Source organism: Macaca nemestrina, chromosome 11 (genome assembly GCF_043159975.1).
Source record: "Macaca nemestrina isolate mMacNem1 chromosome 11, mMacNem.hap1, whole genome shotgun sequence".
NCBI classification, from domain to species: domain Eukaryota; kingdom Metazoa; phylum Chordata; class Mammalia; order Primates; family Cercopithecidae; genus Macaca; species Macaca nemestrina.
Genome location: NC_092135.1, coordinates 62,838,570 through 62,859,057, shown reverse-complemented (window position 1 = coordinate 62,859,057; position 20,488 = coordinate 62,838,570). Strand labels below are relative to the sequence as shown.

The window sequence follows — 20,488 nt, the reverse complement described above, 5'->3', positions numbered from 1 at the left end:
ATTTGATTACCTACATACCTACAATTGAGCCTCAACCTGATGATATTTGCTGCATTGGTTACATCAGGAAAGTAAAATGGAACACTGGCAGTTTGACTTGAGTCTGTTTTCTTTTCTGCCCTATTCTTTGCATGGGTATGTTAAGTATATATTTGCATCTTGATTGAAAAATATGTAACTGGAAGCATTACTGTTTCATAAAAGGTAATGTTTTATGAAAAAGCCTGGCTCTGCTAGTACTGTAACATTAAATTAAATGCTTCTTTAAAATTTCCCTTTTTCTCAATGGTAATTAAGTTAAAGCATGAAAAATATTTGTATTACGTGTAATCTGACATTTATTTAATTGATATTATTGCCATAGACTTTTCCCTCATTTTATTGATAAAAGGAGGGGCCCTCTCCGGAACAGACACCTACCAGTCTTTGGTCAATAAAACCTTCGGCTTTCCAGGGTATATTCTCCTCTCTGTTCTTCAGTTTTTGTATCCTTTTATAGGTAAGTTGACTGTGAAGATAAATATTGCAATTATGTGCATAAGCATATGGTCATTTCTGAATAAAATACTTTTAATAGTCTTTAAAGAATATCATTATAGCAGTTGAAATCTTTTCCAAATTAAATATTTACTTCTTTAACCATTTTCTTCCTTACTTTCTGGTCCTTTTGATTTATTTTCTATTTCTTTTAAATAAAATGAGGGTTATTTTCACTGAGTTAATGTTTGGGCTTTCTGTACTTGGTAAAAAATTGCATGATCTAGAATAAAGAGTGAATAAGAGAAATAACACATTTCTTATAAGGCTTAATACTTAAAAAAAAATGCTAAGGATTTGTGGAAGCCATGTACTAGGCCAATGTGCTATTTAAAGTTTATACCGTAATGGTGAGAATGTCACCTAACACTTCTTGAAAAATGAAATGTTAATATTCGCCAATGGCCAAATTGACTTCATTTTTAAAAATCAGTACTATGGAAGGTATTGTTCAAACCACTAGTTCCATATGTCTCCACAGAAAGCTAAGAATTTATTTCCCAAAAAAGTCTTACTTTTTCAATGGAGGGGATATTTTAGTGCCTTCAAAGTTTTCTATTATTATTCCCCACTTTACGCAGTACATGTGTTCCTGAAAAGAGGTTTGGAAACTGAACTTTAACAACAAAATAAATTGCATTTTTAATAACTAGCAGAACTTGCTACTTAAAGGTATTCTGAGATGAATCAACCTGTAAAGAGAAAATCCTTTTTTAATACAAATTGATACTCTGCCATAGATCTGTTGTCCACTTATCTTTAAAGTTGTCCAAATGGGTAATCATAATATACATTTGAAAGGAGTAGGGTAATGCCAATGTTTGGGAAGTAATAAGTGATTGCTTTCAAATTATTTAGGATGAAATATGTGATGGCTTATTGATAACTCTTATTTTAATTATGTTTTTAGCGATGATAAGTTACAATATAATAGCTGGAGATACTTTGAGCAAAGTTTTTCAAAGAATCCCAGGAGGTAAGTCAAAATAAAAATTGGGAGGATTTAAATATATTTATTTATATAGTTATTTATAGTTAACATGGTTCATAATAATTTATAAATAAAAAATTTGAAAGTGAAATTATTGGATTACTTCAGGTATCTCACAATTTCCGTGATCCATTTTGATTTTAAAGTTCAGATCTGCTTTTATACATAATTTAGTTCTTATTTAGCCATTTGAAAAAATGTTTTTACTATTTATATACTTAGAATACTTTATCTTTTAAATTTTTTATGCTTCATATCACCAGCTCTCTGGACTAATATTTTTTCATGTACTATTTAAACTATGTGATTTCTTAAATAAGCAAGCAGACTATTTTACCCATTATTTGTATTAAGGTATAATTTAATAGAGTAAAATTAACCCTTTAAAATCTATATTCTGTGGCCAGGCATGTTGGCTCACGCCTATAATCCCAGCACTTTGGGAGGCAGAAGAGGGTGGATCGCTTGAGCTCAGTAGTTCAAGACCAGCCTGGGCAACATAGTGAAACCTCATCTCTACAAAAAGTACAAACATTAGCAGGACATGGTATCTGCACCTGTGGTTCCAGCTACTTCGGAGGCTGAGGTGGGAGGATCACTTGAGCCCAGGAGGTGGAGGCTGCAGAGAGCTGTGATCATGCCAATGCCCTGCAGGTTGGGCAACAGAGTGAGACCCTGTCTCAAAAAAACAAACAAACAAACAAACAAAAAAAAACCCAAAACCTATATTCTGTGAGTTTTGACAAAGGCGTATAGTCATATAACCACGTCTGCAATCAAAATACAGAACAACAAGCCAGGCACAGTAGCGTGCACCTGTAGTCCCAGCTACTCCAGACACTGAAGCAGAAGGATTGCTTGAGCCCAGGAGTGTGAACCACATACAGAGAGTCTGTCTCTAAAAATAATAAAAATAATGCAGAACAATTCCATCACTCCCTCCAGTTTCCCCCATTTCTCTTTGTTGTCAAACCCTAATCTCCAGCTCCCCCTGCCAACCTCCTGATGAGATTTCTCTCCCTATAGTTTTGCTTTCTTCAGAATGCCAGGTAAATGACATCATACCATATGTAGCTTTTTTGAGTCTGGCTTCTTTTATTTAGAAAGGTGTATTTGAGATTCAGCTGTGTCTTTAGATATATCAGTAGTTTGCTCTTTTTAACAAATTATTTCTGAGAAGCATTTCATTTTATGGATGTACAATAGTGTATCTATCACCCAGTTGAGGGACATTTGTGTTGTTTCCAGTTTAGGGTAATTGCAAAAAAGCCAGTGTGAACATTCTCAAGTAGACCTTTTCAACATATTGCTACAACTCCACTCCCTGTTCAACTTTTCACTATGTGATAGCTTTTAGAATAATTCAGAGATCATGTGTCTTTTTGCTTTGAAGAGCTTCTCATCCAAGCTACATAATCCCTCTTTCATTGTGACACTCTCTCTAGTTGCTATTACAGTTGAGGAGATTGATGCAAAAACACCTTTCCTCTTAGTGCTTGAATCACTTATTTTAGAGACATACAAAACAAAACGAAACAAAATCTAGAGCCAGAAAGTACACCTATTCCTCACACATGGTTTAGTGGAACTTGAGATCATGGAGACATAGCTGTCAAATCACAGACTCACTAATGACCAGCTGTGTGACCTTGAGAAGGTTAGTTGTCCTCTCCGAGTTCCAGTTTCCTCATCTCTAAATTATGAATCAGAATATCATCTGCTTCATAGAATAGTTGTGTGAAGCAAAAGAGGTGAGACAGGTAGTTCTTAGCACACAGTAGACTTACCCAGTACTGTTAGTCATGATTTTTGTTACCCTGAACTGTCTGTAGCTTCTGTGCCAGCCCCCAAACTCCAAAGCATGAATGCATAAGCTGAGGCCACATAAGTGGGTAGAATGCTAAGGGAAAGTGGTCAGAATATAATACAAGACATACGATATAATCTAAATTATGTAAATTTTCTATTTGCATATACAAGTAAGAAAAAATAAGAAAGAAATACTTTTATGTATAAACTGTGGTTATCTTTTAATCATGAGATCCATGGGATTTTTGTGGCGGTTTTTCTGTGTTATTTTTCAAGGTTTTTCTTAAGGGTTTTTCTTTTCTCTGTTTTTTGTTTTTGTTTCTGTTTTTGTTTTTTTTGAGACAGGGTCTCACTATGTCACCCAGGCTAGAGTGCAATGGCATAATTGGCTCACTGTAGTCTTGACCTCCCGGGTTCAGGTGATCCTTCCACCTCAGCCTCCCAAGTAGCTGGGATTACAGGTGCACACCACCATGCCCGGTTTTGTAGAGATGGGGTTTTGCTATGTTGCCCAGGCTTGTCTCGAACTCCTGAGCTCAAACGATCTACCCACCTCAGCCTCCCAAAGTGTTGGGATTATAGGCATAAGCCATCTCACCTGACCTCTAAAGTTTTTCAAAAGAGAATTACTAATTTAAAAATATATTTTATTACTGTGTTTTCCTATTCAAAAAGTAGCACCGATTTATTGGAAAAATATTAGAAAACACAGACAAGCAAAATGGAGAAAATAGAAAAGACTAATAATCTCTTCCTCTTGGGACAACCAGGTGGTAACCATCCTTTCAACCCCCTCCTGTTTTTCCTCTTCCTTCCATCCTTCCTTTTATCTTTTAATGTATACTTTCAGAGTTTTAAGAATACATGTAATTTCAGATATTCGTAAGAATAATATAACATCATACATCTTGTTCTGTAACACGCTTCTTTCTCTTAGTAATATTTTAAGAACATATTCTCATATCAAAACATAAATATATAAATGCTTTAATGCAAGTTCAGTATTCTGTACAGTACCTACTGTACAGTTAGAGTGGCCATAATTAATTTAACTTCCCTTGATAGAAACATTTTGATTGTTAATTTTTATTGATTTTTAATTATACAAGCAATGTATGTATAACACTCTTCATAAAAACAAAACATTATAGAACAGGCTAATGGTCCCTTGAAGCCCTCTTCCAGGTTATCAATTTTGTAATCATCAAAAATGATTTTTAAAAATGTAGGTCATGTGGCAAGGAACACAACTTTATTCTTACAGCATATTCACCCTTTTGGGGTGTGACAGTTTATAATGTTCACTCTGTTTGTATATCTTGTGAGGCATAATATTATGCCAAAGTATTTTTAGAAGCAGATACTATAAAATTCTTATCAAAGTTCTATTTTTATTCTGAAATACATCACTAATAAATTGGCAAGTAGGCAATTGCTTATACTTTTCTCTGGTAGCCAAAACCTTAGCTCTTGATATAAGTCAAAGTAACAAGAAATGTTGGGAAAAAAAATAGTATGTTTACATGCTTTTAAATTTTTACAAAAATTTTATTTTCAAAAATTTCAATTTTCACCTTTCTTTACTGTTGTTTAAACATTTAAAATGCATACTTGGTTGCATTTTTGATAGGTCCATTTAGGTAATAGATCTCATCATTAGATCATTAGTGAAAAACATCCTTTATGCAAATGGGATCCTCAGTTATTAGGCTCCTACCTGTTGATCACAGCAGTCTGTGTCAGCGTTTATCTAGCCCTTCACTTTGCCAGTGAAGCAAAAGGTGTAAAGAGTAAATAGAAATAGATACACAAATAATTTGGTTCAAATTATGTTCACCACAAATATGTAAATAGTGAGTTCAGGGATTTTGGAATTGATTTTCCTGTTTTGTTTCAATTCTTAATTTTATAATGACTAGTTATGGCTGAGTTCAAGTATTCCATTAATATTAATAATTAAATATTCCATTCCATATATATAATATATATGTACACACATACACATATATACACATCATATACATATATATACACATATAGAAAATACTAATAATCTATTAACCATATATATAATACATATATGTGGTAAAAACCTATGTCATTTTGAAATTTCTTTCTTGAAACTTTCTTGTAAGTTTATCAGCCATCTAAGAAAATTAGTGTCATTGTTTAGGATAACAGCTTTTATTTTCTTACCACAGTCATTCACTTATTTAAGACTGGATCTCTGTAGACTTTAGACTATGCAGAAATTGATGCACAATGACTTGGTACCACTGAAGACATTGCAACAATATAATGACATGATCTCTGAGTGAAATTTAATATGAGCTCAAAATTTAAACAGTAGTGTCTTCATTGAAATAGATATATAGCTCCTTAAGTGACTATTTTAATTAGCACACCTTTAAAAATATATAAATCCTTGTATGTTTCATTTTAGATTTAAAACTTCTGTTTATATTTGATTATACAAACAACACATATAATTATATATGTTATATATGATATAATATATTATATATTAATTTATATGTTGTATATTAATATATAATGTATATTATATATTTATAATCACACAAATATAATTATATTATATTATATATATATGATTTTCGATATATATAATTTTCTATTTGTATTTGACCATAGCCAAGAATCTGCCACATCTACCAGTTACAGCAGCTTCCCTGTGACTTTTGCCCTATCCAGTATGTTGCTTCTGCCAATCAGGGAAACCACTTTTTTCTTGACCAAAGTATAGAAATATATTAAATATTTTTATCTAAATCTTTATTTTTGAAATTTTGTTAAAGTATTACTGTCCAAGTCTCTTGCGTACAGAAAAACAAACAAACAAACAAACAAAAAAACCTTAGAAAATGCAGCATCCACCTATAGCTTACTTTCTACCTGAAGGATTTCGTCATTAAAGGGTTTTGGGCAGGGAATGACATAATGTTTTTTACCTTAGAAAAGGAATTCTGTAGTTTCTGGGTTAAGAGTATACCGTAAGAAGACAAAGGAAGGCAGAAGCATGAAAACTGGTAAGGAGGCTAGTAAAATAATTTCAGTGTGAAATATTATAACATCATTTGAAGTATAAGTCATCCTGAAGTTTTTTTGTATTTGTATTGTGATTTATTTTTATTTTTACATGGTTTTATGGAGAGTATTAACTCAAAATCATTGTCATTGAGGTAGTATTTATGTTTAAGTAATGTTTATAATTAAATGCTGGGCTATTTAGTGTGTCACCAATGTGTTACTTATACCTGTAATATTTAATATTTATTGTGTTTTAGTTGATCCTGAAAACGTATTTATTGGTCGCCACTTCATTATTGGGCTTTCCACAGTTACCTTTACTCTGCCTTTATCCTTGTACCGAAATATAGCGAAGCTTGGAAAGGTAATTTTTACATTTTAAATTGTCATAGAAAAGTACCTTGTTGCCTGCAGTAAGCTACTGTCTACTTGACAAAGTTCTTAATTACAGTATTCATCTTTAGTTTCTTCTAGTTTATTTAGGGGTTATGCTAGAGTAAACTGTTTGAATCATTAGTTTGTGAGAACCGATGGTTAAATAGTTGATGAGTATGAACTAAATATATTCTTCCTTTTTCTTTTTTAAGGTAGATACCCTGATGTCAGACAACACATTTTAAATTTAGAAAATAAAAATAACTATATTTAAAGCAAATCTAATTTATTGGAAAAGTGTTCCATCTTTTGTGTAGGTAGTTTAAACAATTTAAAATTAAGAAGCAACAATGAATCACTTCAATGGCTTAAAATATATTTATTTGTAAATTACAATGTCTATTGTGCTTATTTTTCATCCAGTGAATTTGATTTTCAATGTGTTGATTGGTCAATTTTTGAGAATTTTGCCAATATTTATGATTCGTATTACTAAAGAGGAATACTGAACTCTTCTAATGAAAACAATTAAATAATTATTCAGTTCACTACAGATACTCATTTGCACTTACTCTCAAGGAATATTTGTATTTTACCCAAAATATTATTGGTACTATGTCTACATAATGCCAAACATTCTGACAAGATATTTTTTAAAAGAGTTATTTATATAATATTTTTATATTCTATTTTGAAAAATCCAACATTTGACTGAATTTTACTTTTCACTGTGATGTTTGATGTTGTGTATCCAGTTATGAAGTTCATCCTTCCAGGTAGAGCTGAGGGTAGACATAATATATCAGAGTATTCTGACCATCCCTAATAGCCATCCAGAAACAAACAAGTCTGTATCAAAACATGCCTTTTTGTGAATTATATAAAATGTTTGAACTATTTTCCGTTTCACATATTCAGTGTACACATAAATGTTAACTTCTGAGCAGAGAGCGAGGCGTTCATAAAAGGAAGGCTATTCACATTCTGTCATATTATTAATACCTGGGCATTTTTTCCTAAATCCCCCTTAAAAGTGTCATATTGAGATAGCTAAATAAATCGCTCAATGAGCAAAGCAGAGTGGTTAGGAGCCCTAATCTGCAGTCAGGCTGCTTGTATCTGAGTTCCCTCTCTGCCACGTTCCAGCTGTGTCACCTTGGGGATGTTGTTTAATCTCTCTCTCCCTCAGAAGATAAGCCAATTCCTAATAGAAACTTCTTTCTAGTTAAAAATTAACAACTTAGAAAACAAGGTTAATGAGACTCACATAAAATACAAGCAGTTTTATATTTATTTTTTCTTATCAGAGAAAGGATCCATAATGTGCTTATTCATTTAAAAATATTAAGACTAGACACACAAACCTAGCATAATGAGTGCACAGGGCACAAACACACACAGACCAGTTTATATTTTAACCAGTTGACATAATGACAGAACAGAGAAGAAGAAGTAAAACAGGCCTAGAAACACAGACCAAAGGGCAAAACCATGTAGGAAAAGTAGAGCTGGAGAGCAGAGAGGAAAAAACTGAGGTACTCCTCCTCAAAAAAATAAATAAATAAAAATAAAAATAAATTTTAAAAGGAGGGGAGGAATGTGTGTGATGTTGGAAGAGAGTAAGACAAGTAGAAGCAGCAATTATAGATAGTGAAAAAGCACATGTCAACACTAAAATAGGACTTGAAGAAAAAAGGAAACATAATTTCACTTTTACTTTGATAAGCTAAAATCACCAGTTTTGTATTCCGTGCAGGAGCCACTAAAAATTTTCAAAGCCGTATTGCATGGTGATGACAGTCATATATAATACTTGCTCACCTACTTGGGGTGGGTGCGGGGACCAACACTATGATCTGATAAGAAGTTACCTGCCTGAGATTATCAACACCAAGCTTCAAGAATAACCTACTAAAGAATTAGGCAGAAAAATCTATATGTAAGTTTACCCAATTAAAAACGAGAAAGACTTAACATTTAAAGTAAAATAATTTCTGTCCTAAACTGGCAATATCCTTGTATTTTCTTTGACAGGTCTCCCTCATCTCTACAGGTTTAACAACTCTGATTCTTGGAATTGTAATGGCGAGGGCAATTTCATTGGGTCCACACATGTAAGTTTTGTTGTTATATTTGTTAGTCTTTGGTTTATAGCCTTCACATAGATACTTAGAGGGCATAGATGCAGAAATATAAAGTAACCATGGTATCAGAAATATCATTTATCTTTGGTATTTGACAAAATGAGGTAAAATAATTACAGGTCGGTAAACATACATTTTTCATTTGGACTCTACAAAGCTACAAAAAATTAAACCAGGTTTACTTATTATTTTAATGGCCTAAACAATTAGAATAAGAAATAATTAGAATTAGAATAAGAAAGGAATTTTGAATAGTTGAAAAGAGGAACAAAGTTTCACTAATTTGGACTGAAATAAGAAGAATAAGGGACATAGTGGATGTTTTTATCCACTAAACAAAATGAGAACACTTTGAAAACCACCCTTTATTCTCTTCTGATTATTTTCCTTAATTATTTTGTGTTAAAATACTCCATCATTTGTGAACTAAAGATAAAGACTGATAGTGGTATTTGTTTCTTTTTACTGTTATTATTTGGTCAGGTAAAATGTTGACAAATTGGTATTAGTTCCCCCAATTGTAAAAATGTTATTCATTCATGAAATTTAAAAGTGTGTGTATTGTCAATCTAAACTACACTGTGTGTATGCTTTGCTTATACAGTACATTCCCCAGATACGGACTGGGCAGTTCATAGTCACGGTCCCAAGAAAATGCTAGAATGAAACCAGCTTAGATAGGCTTTAAACACTGAATTTGGTTTCCACAATTCACAATAAATATTAGTTGAATAAATAAATAATACATTAAGGAGTTTCCAGGGTATCTTAAATGTTTTCTCTAAGCAAGACACAGAAAAATTAATTTAAGATGTAATATTTAGCACAGTGCAAGGAATACTGGGTTTTTAATGAATGACATCTGTAAGAAAAAACATAAAAGGAAACCTAATGAATAGCCCTAATTGTTAATGCAGTGGCCAAAGTAATTTATGTTTTCTCATTGATTAATTGTTGCTCTGCAAAATTAATTCATTTTCCACTGATAGGCTTCTTAGTTTATCAGGAAAATACCAAAAAAAAAAAAAAAAAAAAAAAAAAAGGCCTCAGGCTAATTGGGGAAAAAGCATGAAATATCTATGAAATATCCCGTCTAAGTGCATTTGATATAGCCTTTTCTTTGAAAAAGCAAATGCGTATTTTTAAAGGATTGAAGTAAAGGAGAGAAAGCATAAATATCTGTAATGTTTATATTTTTTTCTTCAAATAATTTAATCCTGATTCACAGTTGTATTGGTCATCTCAGAATAACAAAAAAATATATAAACCAAGTAATGTGAAATGACAGAAATGTATTTTCTCAGTTCTGGAGGCTGGAAGTCAGAGATCTGGGTGCCAGCATGATAGGATTCTGGTGAGGGCCATCTTCCTGCCTTGTTGAGGGCAGTCTTCCTGCTGTGTTCTCATATGGCAGAGAGAGTCAGCAAGATCTCAGGTGTCTCTTCTTATAAGGGCACCAGTCCCGTATTGAGGGCTCTACCCTTCCCTCATGCACTTATCTAACCCTAATTATCTCTCAAAGTCTCCCGAAGGTCTCAACTGCAAATGCCAGCACAGTGAGAGTTAAGGCTTCAACATGTAAATTTGGAGGGACACAATTCAATTCATAGCATTAGTGGTTTTTTTGTTTTGTTTTGTTTTTACCTTTTTTTGGAGACAGCGTCTCATTCTGTCACCCAGACTGGAGTGCAATGGTACAATCATAGCTCACTGCAACCTTGAACTCTTGGGTTCAAACAGTCCTCCTGCCTCACCCTTCTGTGTAGCTGGGACTGCAGGCATGTGCCATCACACTCGGCTAATTTTTTCTTTTATTTTTTTGTAGAGATAGAGTCTTACTATGTTGCCCAGGCCAGCCTCGAACTCCTGACCTCAAACAGTCCTGCCTCAGCCCCACGAAGTGCTGGGATTAACAGGTGTGAGCCACCATGCCTGGCCTAAGTTAGTGGTTTTGAAATGCGCCTCTTTCACTTCAATATGGCCATTTATTCATTCACTTTAGTAAACACTTACTGAGTTTCTGTTGTTTCCAGTGATTGTGTTGTGTCCTGAGAGAAAAAGCAGAGAGAGGCCTGAATTAGCACCTGCTTCCAATTATTCACAATCAACAATGGAGAAAGGGCTTATATTAAAACAAAAAAAAAAAAAAAGGAAGAAAAATCGATGACAGTACAAGGTGATAAGTGCAAAGCAGAAGCATGAAAGGAAAGCAAAGACCGTGCCAAAGTAGAGGGTGCTTAATGATCTATCCCCATCAGGGAAGGTTTCCTGGAGGAAGAAAAATATGATCTGTGTGTTTTAAAAGATGAATTGCAATTGTTCCAGATACATAGAGGGTGTGAGTCTGTATGCATTACAGACTCAGGGAAAAGTATGTATAAAAGCACAAAAACATATACTTAATTCTACTGATATTTATTTACTGATTCTACTGATATTTATTTACGTTATGTTGGTACTGTATTCAGCTCTGGTTTTTATTTTTTTTTTCTTTTTTTGAGACGGAGTCTCGCTCTGTCGCCCAGGCTGGAGTGCAGTGGCCGGATCTCAGCTCACTGCAAGCTCCGCCTCCCGGGTTTACGCCATTCTCCTGCCTCAGCCTCCCGAGTAGCTGGGACTACAGGCGCCCGCCACCTCGCCCGGCTAATTTTTTTTATTTTTTAGTAGAGACGGGGTTTCACCGTGTTAGCCAGGATGGTCTCGATCTCCTGACCTCGTGATCCGCCCGTCTCGGCCTCCCAAAGTGCTAGGATTACAGGCTTGAGCCACCGCACCTGGCCCAGCTCTGGTTTTTAAAGCTGAATTCACAGTAACAGAAAGCTAATAAGTATATTAAACAGAATACTATAAATGATAATTTGGGCTAAAAGTTTTAATTGTGTAAGACCAAACTGTTTTAATTGATACTTTTTATTATAAAAAGTGTTTACAGGGAAAAATCATTGGGTTATAACAAAAGTTCTTATAGGTTTGCTAAATATAGTATTATGAGGCAATATTGCGGGGGAAATATAGCTAACACAGGAAGTAAATTAATCCTCAGTTGCACCATGGGAGAACTGTGTAAAGCAATGATTCTCAACACTTGTTTCACATAAGAATCATCTGAAGCCGGGCACGGTGGCTCAAGCCTGTAATCCCAGCACTTTGGGAGGCTGAGACGGGCGGATCACAAGGTCAGGAGATCGAGACCATCTTGGCTAACCCGGTGAAACCCCGTCTCTACTAAAAAATAAAAAAACTAGCCGGGCGAGGCGGCGGGCGCCTGTAGTCCCAGCTACTCGGGAGGCTGAGACAGGAGAATGGCGTGAACCCGGGAGGCGGAGCTTGCTGTGAGCTGAGATCCGGCCACTGCACTCCAGCCTGGGCGACAGAGCCAGACTCAGTCTCAAAAAAAAAAAAAAAAAAAAAAAAAAAAAGAATCATCTGAGTAACTTTAGAAAATACTGATGCCAGAGCCCCACCTGTAGAGCTGAAGGAATTGATCTAGGGGGCAGGCAACTGGATTCATTATTTCGCTGTTGGGGATTCTATGAACAAAGATTCTAAAGTCTCTTGGTTTAAAGAGATTAAAATCATGAGTACATATTTTTAACTGATACATTGTTTCTAAAATTAAACCAGAGATTTTGTTATTTTAGTTACTGTTTTGTGATCATTTTTCATGATGCATTCTCTGCTTGTTTTTTTCAGTATTTTTTTATGTACAAAATATCGTGTGAAATACTGTCATGAATACATAGAGAAAGAAAATATCTCTGCTTTCCAGGGGCTCGCAGTTTAGTGAAGAAGACAAAGCTATACAAATGACTCTCATAGAGGCAGTGTACCTTGATATAGAGAAAAAAGAAAGGGCAGTCCACTTCCTGGTGGGGCTCAATGAACTGATTTTTATGGCCAAAGAGCTATTTAGTTCTGTTGTCAACAAAATGTGGCCTACATCTGTCTGCCCTTCCTCTAGTAGCGATACAGTATTTTATCGAGCCTTTGAAATTTAATAACAAGGATTATTTACTTAACTCTTTCAATATTTAGATGTTAAAGAAGTATGTTTTTTAATACTGTGCCACCTTTGATGTCTGTTTGAATACTACTGCAAACAACTTCTGTTCATCCTGGTTTACAATCAGGCTAATCAAATCCCAAGTTCAGGAGTTGGCATGGTAGCTAGTCAGGCAGGGCTTCTTTCTGAAAATACGACAGCGATGAATGCTTGTCATCCATAAAACATGAGAAATTCAATACTCCATGTGTGGTTTTCTTCATTTTCGGTTCAGATGAATGATCAGAAAACCTGTGTTTTTTTCATAGGTCTTTTAAAGTGGTGTTTGAAAAAGATCTTTAAACCCACCATCCGAAAAGGGGAAGGTCTGTAATGGCTACTGGTATTGACCTTGTTACTATGGAAACACCATTTTAGTGGTTATGTGTTAAAAATAAAACACAGTTCCATTTCCTTTTCCATAAGTCATAGGGCTATAAATTCTGCTTTTTGATATGATTTCAAATATCTCACAGTCCAATGACTTTCAGGTTTTTTGGAGATTATGTTCAGTTTTATTGTATTTTCTAACCTTTTGCTTTCTAAAAACTGAGGTGGCGAGGAAATTTAATTGCTTTTCAGAAAGTGTGCTAATATAAAAATGCAATAACAGTTCTCCCATTTTTTTAAACTAGAATCAGAGGCATTATCACTGTTTAAAAAAAAAGCCTTCATTTAATGCCTTATTAATATTCAATTCTTTACATTCAGAATGGAAATTATAGCATGCAGTCCAAATTTACAACTATTTTCCCCTCATATGACATCTTTCTTTTAGCATTTTAATCGTGTGGTATTCTAAACAAAATTCCAAAAAGCGAGTCCATACCTTAGGCATTTATACATATAAAATGTGTCTTCCACGAGGATCTCAATGCACATTAGTTTCCTTAACCCTTATACATTCAAACCCTGAATTCTGCAGTTTTATGCTACACATAAAGAAGAAGTACAGGGGGTTAAGAAAAGGATTTTTTAAAATGGGTAAAGACAGAGGAAGGCTACATATTTAAGGAAATAAATGATTCATTCTGACAAATATTAGCCACTGAACTTTTCTTTTAAGTGCACAGGTATGTGTGCAGATTTGTTATATAGGTAAATTTGTATCATGGAGGTATGTTGTATCGATTATTTCATCATCTAGGTATTAAGCATAGTACTCATTAGTTATCTTTCCTGATCTTCTTCTTTCTCCCAACTTCCACCCTCTGATAGGTCCCAGTGTGTGTTGTTCCCCTCTCTGTGTCCGTGTGTTGTGATCTTTTAGCTCCCACTTATAAGTGAGAATATGTGTTCTTTACTTTTCTTTTCCTGCATTAGTTTGCTAAGGATAATGGCTTCCAGCTCAATCCATGTTCCTGCAGAGGACATGATCTTTTTTATGGCTGCATAGTATTCCATGGTGTACATGTACCACATTTTCTTTATCCAGTCTGCCATTGATGGATATTTAGGTTGATTCTATGTCTTTGCTATTGTGACTAGTGCTGCAATGAACATAACACATTTACATGTTTTTATGAGAAAACAATTTATATTCTTTTGGTATATACTCAGTAATGGGATAGATGGGTCAAATGGTAGCTCTGCTTTTCAGATCTTTGAGGAATCACCACACTGTCTTCCACAATGGTTGAACTAATTTTACACTCCCACCAATGGTGTATAAGTGTTACTTTTTCTCTGCAATCTTGCCAGCAGCTGTCATTTTTTTATTTTTTCAATAATAGCCATTCTGACTGGTGTGAGATGATATGTCGTTGTGGTTTTGATTCGCATTTCTCTAATGATCATTGATGCTGAGGTTTTTTTCATATGAATGTTGGTCACATGTATGTCTTTTGAAGAGTGTTCATGTCCTTTCCCTACTTTTTAATGGTTTATTTTTTTCTTGTAAATTTGTTTAACTTCCTTATAAGACGTTATATATTAGACCTTTGTCAGATGCATAGTTTGCAGAAATTTACTGCTATTCTGTAGGTTGTCTGTTCACTTTGCTGATTGTTTCTTTTGCTGTGCAGATGCTCTTTAGGTCGAGTAGATCCTATTTGTCAATGTTTGCTTTTGTTGCAATTGCCTTTGGCATTTTCGTCATGATATATTTGCCCATTCCTATGTCTGGAATGGTATTGCCTAGGTTGTCTTCCAGGGATTTCATACTTTTGAGTTTTACATTTAAGTCTTTAATCCATCTTGAGTTAATTTTTGTATATGGTATAAGGAAGGGGTCCAGTTTCAATCTTCTGCATTTGGCTAGCTAGTTATCCCAGCATCATTTATTGAATAAGGAGTCCTTTCACCATTGCTTGTTTCTGTCAGATTTGTCAAAGATCAGATAGTTGTAGATGTGCAACCCTAATTCTGGGCTTTTTATTCTGTTCCATTGATCTATGTGTTTGTTTTTGTATCAGAACCATGCTGTTTTGGTTACTGTAGCCCTTTAGTGTAGTTTGAAGTTGGGTAGCATGATGCCTCTGGTTTTTTTCTTTTTGCCTAGGATTGCCTTGGCTAGTCAGGCTTTTTTTGGTCCCATGTGAATTTTAAAATAGTTTTATCTAGTTCTATGAAGAATGTCATTGGTAGTTTAATAGGAATAACATTGAATCTGTAAATTGCCTTGGGCAATGTGGCCATTTTAATGATATTGATTCTTCCTATCCATAAACATGGAATTTTTTTTCCATTTGTTTGCATCATCTCTGATTTGTGTGTGTGTGTGGCAATTGTGAATGGTATTGCCTTCATGATTTGGCACTCTGCTTTACTGTTGTTGGTATATAGGAGTGCTAGTGATTTTTATACATTGATTTTGTATCCTGAGGCTTTGCTGAAGTTGTTTATCGGCTTATCTTTTTTTGGCTGAGACTATGGGGTTTTCTAGATATAGCATCATGTCATTTGCAAATAAGGATAGTTTGACTTCCTCTCTACCTATTTGCATGCCTTTTATTTCTTTCTCTTGCCTGATTGCTCTGGCCAGGACTTCCTGTACTATGTTGAATAGGAGTGGTGAGACAGGGCATCCTTATGCTGGTTTTCCAGTGGAATGCTTCCAGCTTTTGCCCATTGAGTATGATGTTGGCTGTGGTTTAGTCACAGATGGCTTTTATTATTTTGAGGTATGTTCCTTCAATTCCTAGTTTATTAAGAGTTTTTAATGTGAAGGGGTGTTGAATTTTATCAAAACTCTTTTTGGCATTTATTGAGATAATCATATCGTTTTTGTCTTTAGTTCTCTTTATGTGATGAATCACATTTACTGATTTGCATATATTGAACCAACCTTGCATCCCAGGGATAAAGCCTACTTGATTGTGGTGGATAAACATTCTAATGTGCTACTGGATTTGGTTTGTCAATATTTTGTTGAGTATTTTTGCATTGATGTTCACCAAAGATATTGGCCTGAAGTTTTTTTTGTTGATGTTGTTTCTCTGCCAGATTTTGGTATCAGGATGATGTTGCTCTCATAGAGTAAGTTAGGCAGGAGTCCCTCCTCCTCAGTTTTTTGGAACAGCTTCAGCAGGAATATACCGACTCTTCTTTGTCCATCTGGTGGAATTCAGCTGTGAATGTCTCTAGTCCTGGGCTTTTTTTGGTTGGTAGGCTATTTATTATTGATTCAATTTCAGAGCTCGTTATTGGTCTCTTCAGGGATTCAGTTTCTTCCTGGTTCAGTCTTGGGAGGGTGTATGTATCCAGGAATGTATCCATTTCTTCTAGAGTTTCTAGTTTATGTGCATGGAGGTGTTCATAATATTCTCTGATTGTTATTTTATTTCTGTGGAGTCAGTGGTAATATTCCCCTTGTCGTTTTGAATTATATTTATTTGGATCTTCTCTCTTTTCATATTTATTAGTCTAGCTGGCTGTCTATCTATTTTTTGAATTTTCAAAAACCAGCTCCTGGATTCATTGATCTTTTGAATGTTTTTTGTGTCTCAAATCCTTCAGTTCAGCTCCGATTTTGGTTATTTCTTGTCTTCTGCTAGCTTTGGGGTTAACTGTCTCGTGGTTCTTTAGTTCTTTTACTTGTCATGTTTGGTTGTTAAATTGAGGTCTAACTTTTGGATGTGGAGCCACTGAATTTTTTGATGATGTGTAAATTGTCATCCTTTATGTTGCAAATGTAAACAAGCACAGAACCTTAACTGGTTGAAGCAAAAGAGAGTTTACTCCCTTAACTGTAAGTTCAAGGTTAGTTCTATTATTAGGATTATTAGTATGCTTGGATTTAAGAGCTCAATTAATGAAATCAGACATCGTCTCTCTTTTACCATCTCTTGCCTGTACTTCCTGTTTTGACTCTAGTTTCTGAAAGCTTTTCTCCCTGACAAGATGGTGGCAGCAATCTCAACCTACATCAATTCCAGTTCAAATCCATAGAAAGAGAAAGAATTTTCTCTTTTAAGGTACCTACAACCTCACTCACAGAATTAGTTCTGATTGGCTCTAACAAAGATATATGAGGATTATAGACCCTATCATCATGGCCTATATTGAGTTGTTTGCCTTTAGGTTACATGCCCACACCTGGATCTAGGGATAGGATGAACCCAACTAAAGCACTTGGAATAAAAATAGGGAAAAGGGTGTCCCAAAGGACAGTGATGCCAGCAGAAGGGGGAGTAGCCATTGCAAGGTGCAAACTACATATGTCCACTTCAGTGATGGGAATTTCAATCAAATGATATGGGTGGAAGCCAAGTTAAATGAAATTAAGATGTAAGTGAGTGATAGGAAAGTGAATTCGGAATATCCTTCCTCCAATTTCCCCCTTCCCTGCCCTTCTCTTCTTCTTTTATGAAGAACATCTATGAATGAAAGTAACATGGTGAAACAGTGGCTTGAGAGAGTAAGAGCTCTAAAAAAGTACCATCTTTATCATGGAATATATTGAGCATGTGACATAGACTAAGCTGAAACCTAGAACCCAAAGTCCTCCATAAGTGATGAAAGGCTAGACTTTTGGATACAGTTAGGGTGATCTTGGAGAGCAGTTAAAATACTTTGTCCTTTTGAAACAATAGGATAAGAATATAAGGAGTAAATTGTGAACACATTCTAAAGATCAGTGAAGGGAATTTGAGTATTCATGCCTGATAACCTATATTTTTTCAAAGATGAGATGATTATCGGAGAGTGCAGTAAATAGGAGTAGGTTCACAACATGAATATTCTGGTTGGTTAAATTTCCTGTTGGTCTCACCATAGGAAGTGAGAAGGATCTACACATAGAAATAAAATAATAATGTATTTGTTAAATTATCTTTAGTTATATTCTGTGTGTTTTCTTCTATGTGTATTTTCTGTCTCTCACTATATTGTAAGCACTGTGAAAAGGGAGATTACATTTGCTTTGTTCACACTATATACCCATTACTCAGCAAAGTGCCTAACAAAGAATTAGAATTCAAAAAAGAATTGCTGAATCATCAATTGGATGCATGAATGAATCCATGTGCCTTCTGGTTTTAGTTCATTCAACTTGGGGATTAACTGACAAAAATTTTGAAGTAATCAGACAATAAAACATTGTCTTGAGAAAAATAAAAATTTCATACAAACACTGTCAAAGAAAATTTGCCTAAGGCTACTTTGATGCTAGTAACATTTGCTAACCAATTTGCTAAAACACCATTTGACTCCAGGCTCTGCAGCACTCACTGTTAGACTATTGGTATGTTTTACCAGGAAGATTGCATTCATGAAAGAATGCATAGAACTATTGCTTTATCTGAGTCTACATAAAAATAGGAAAGATATTTGCAAGATAATGTATGCTCAGGGAGGATTAGTCCAGTCCCTGTGTTAGTGGAGCTGGAGGAACAGCCTAGGCTGCTCAATATTAAGTACTTATTTCACTCACTGTTAGTTATTTTATAAATGGAATCCATCCATAAATGGATGAACCTGTTCTTTGAACCAATAACATTTTATTAAATGTATAACTGATGCCAGTCACTCTTCCAGGTACTGGGACTATAAGATGAAGAAAGCACAGTCCTTGACCTCAGATCCCTATAGTTTGTGGAACAAACTTATGAAAGACAATCTCAATATAATAAGTAGTAGAATTATGAGTAAGTGCTATGGAAACAGAGGAAAGACCCTTAGCCCAACCTGTGCAGGAAGGTAATATTTCAGGATAAGAAAATACGTGGCTTTTTGCTTTAAAAAATAAACAGGCATAAGCTGAGTCAAAAAGGGATATGGGGGACGGGAAGTTGGTAGGGACGGGTTAGAAGATACTGTAGGCAGAAATGTGTGTGACCCAGAGATGGGATACATATAACAGCAGATGGAGTTTGATGTTCTAACACTAGGAAGAACTTGGAGAAGAGGGTTATTTTGCCATTGGCTGGGGGAGCTACCATATAAAAATAAAGGCCCTCCTTTGATAATTTTCTCCAAAACTCTTTTTTTCACATTGTTTCTCAAATGCATTTTATCATAGTTTTAACAAGTGTCATATCTCCATATTATCTCTTTTGAAAAACTGCTGAAAGTGGTTCTGTACTTACTCAGTCTTTGTATGCTGCAGTAACAAAATACCACAGACTGGGTAATTTATAAAGAATAGAAATTTGTTTGTCACAGTTCTGGAGGCTGGGAAGTCTACGATCAAGGCACTGGCGTTTGGTATCTGGTGAGAGCTACTCTTTCTGCTCCCAAGATGACACCTTGAACTCTGCTTCCTCTGGAGGGGACAAATGCTACATCCTCACGTGAAGGAAGGGATGGAAGAACAAAAAGAGGCTGAATTCACTTCCTCAAGCACTTTTATAAGGGTGCGAATCTCATCTATGAGGGCTCTGCCCTAATTGCCTAATTACCTCCTAAAGGCCCCACCTCTTAATATTGTTTCACTGGGGATTAAGTTTCAACCTTAATTTTAGAGGGAATGCAAACATTCAAACCATAGCACCCACTGATCCTGACTTCCCTATCACCACAAGCTATACAGCTTCTGTATTTAGAAAGTAACTAGGGTTTTGGTGATTCTGAGCTGAAAGCTGTAGCAGTGTATAAAAGGAAATGAGCCTAGAGAGTTTGGCAGAGACCAAGATGAAGGAAAGCTTTACATGTGGTGGTGAGAAACTTGGATTTATTCTTTAGTTAATGGGGCATTGAAAGTTCTTATACAGGTGAGTAACTAGATTGAGTCTCAATTTTAATTGGACTTCTTTTGCAGTGGAGGCGAGGACAGATGGGAATATAAAGACCTGGAAGGAGACTATCTATAGCAAGGCAAGCATCCAGGCGAAAAGATTCCATTTGCCAATGGAAATGATATAAGGATAAGACTGGTAATGAAGAAGAGGGGAAGCTCAAGTAATTTTAAGCTGGTAAAATCAGGAGAACTTAGTGACTGATTGAATGAAGGCACTAAGGGTATAGGAGTTACCTAGGGTGATGCCAAAGTTTCCAGCTTGGAGAACTATGTGGGTAGATGGCCCAGAACTCACTGCCAATGGAAGAAAATAGAAGAGTCTGCCAGCAAACTAACACTTATTTAGTGTCTACTGGGTAAGTCAC

At 35.1% G+C, this 20,488-nt stretch overlaps 1 protein-coding gene across 8 annotated transcripts in view; it reads left to right on the top strand.

Annotated features, from left to right (window-relative positions):
* LOC105483320 (solute carrier family 38 member 11) overlaps window positions 1–20,488 on the top strand; it is a 56,202-nt gene that overhangs the window by 9,384 nt on the left and 26,330 nt on the right. For 5 of the 8 annotated variants that reach the window (XM_011744135.2, XM_011744138.3, XM_011744136.3 and 2 more), the window contains 4 exons: window positions 365–499; window positions 1,448–1,513; window positions 6,643–6,749; window positions 8,795–8,874. In XM_011744135.2, coding sequence (XP_011742437.1) covers window positions 365–499; window positions 1,448–1,513; window positions 6,643–6,749; window positions 8,795–8,874 — 388 coding nt within the window. Of the gene's footprint in view, window positions 1–364; window positions 500–1,447; window positions 1,514–6,642; window positions 6,750–8,572; window positions 8,700–8,794; window positions 8,875–12,314; window positions 16,069–19,651; window positions 19,741–20,144; window positions 20,480–20,488 lie in introns of those variants that run through there. The other 3 variants (XM_024793237.2, XM_024793236.2, XM_071072869.1) reach the window with 3 other exon arrangements.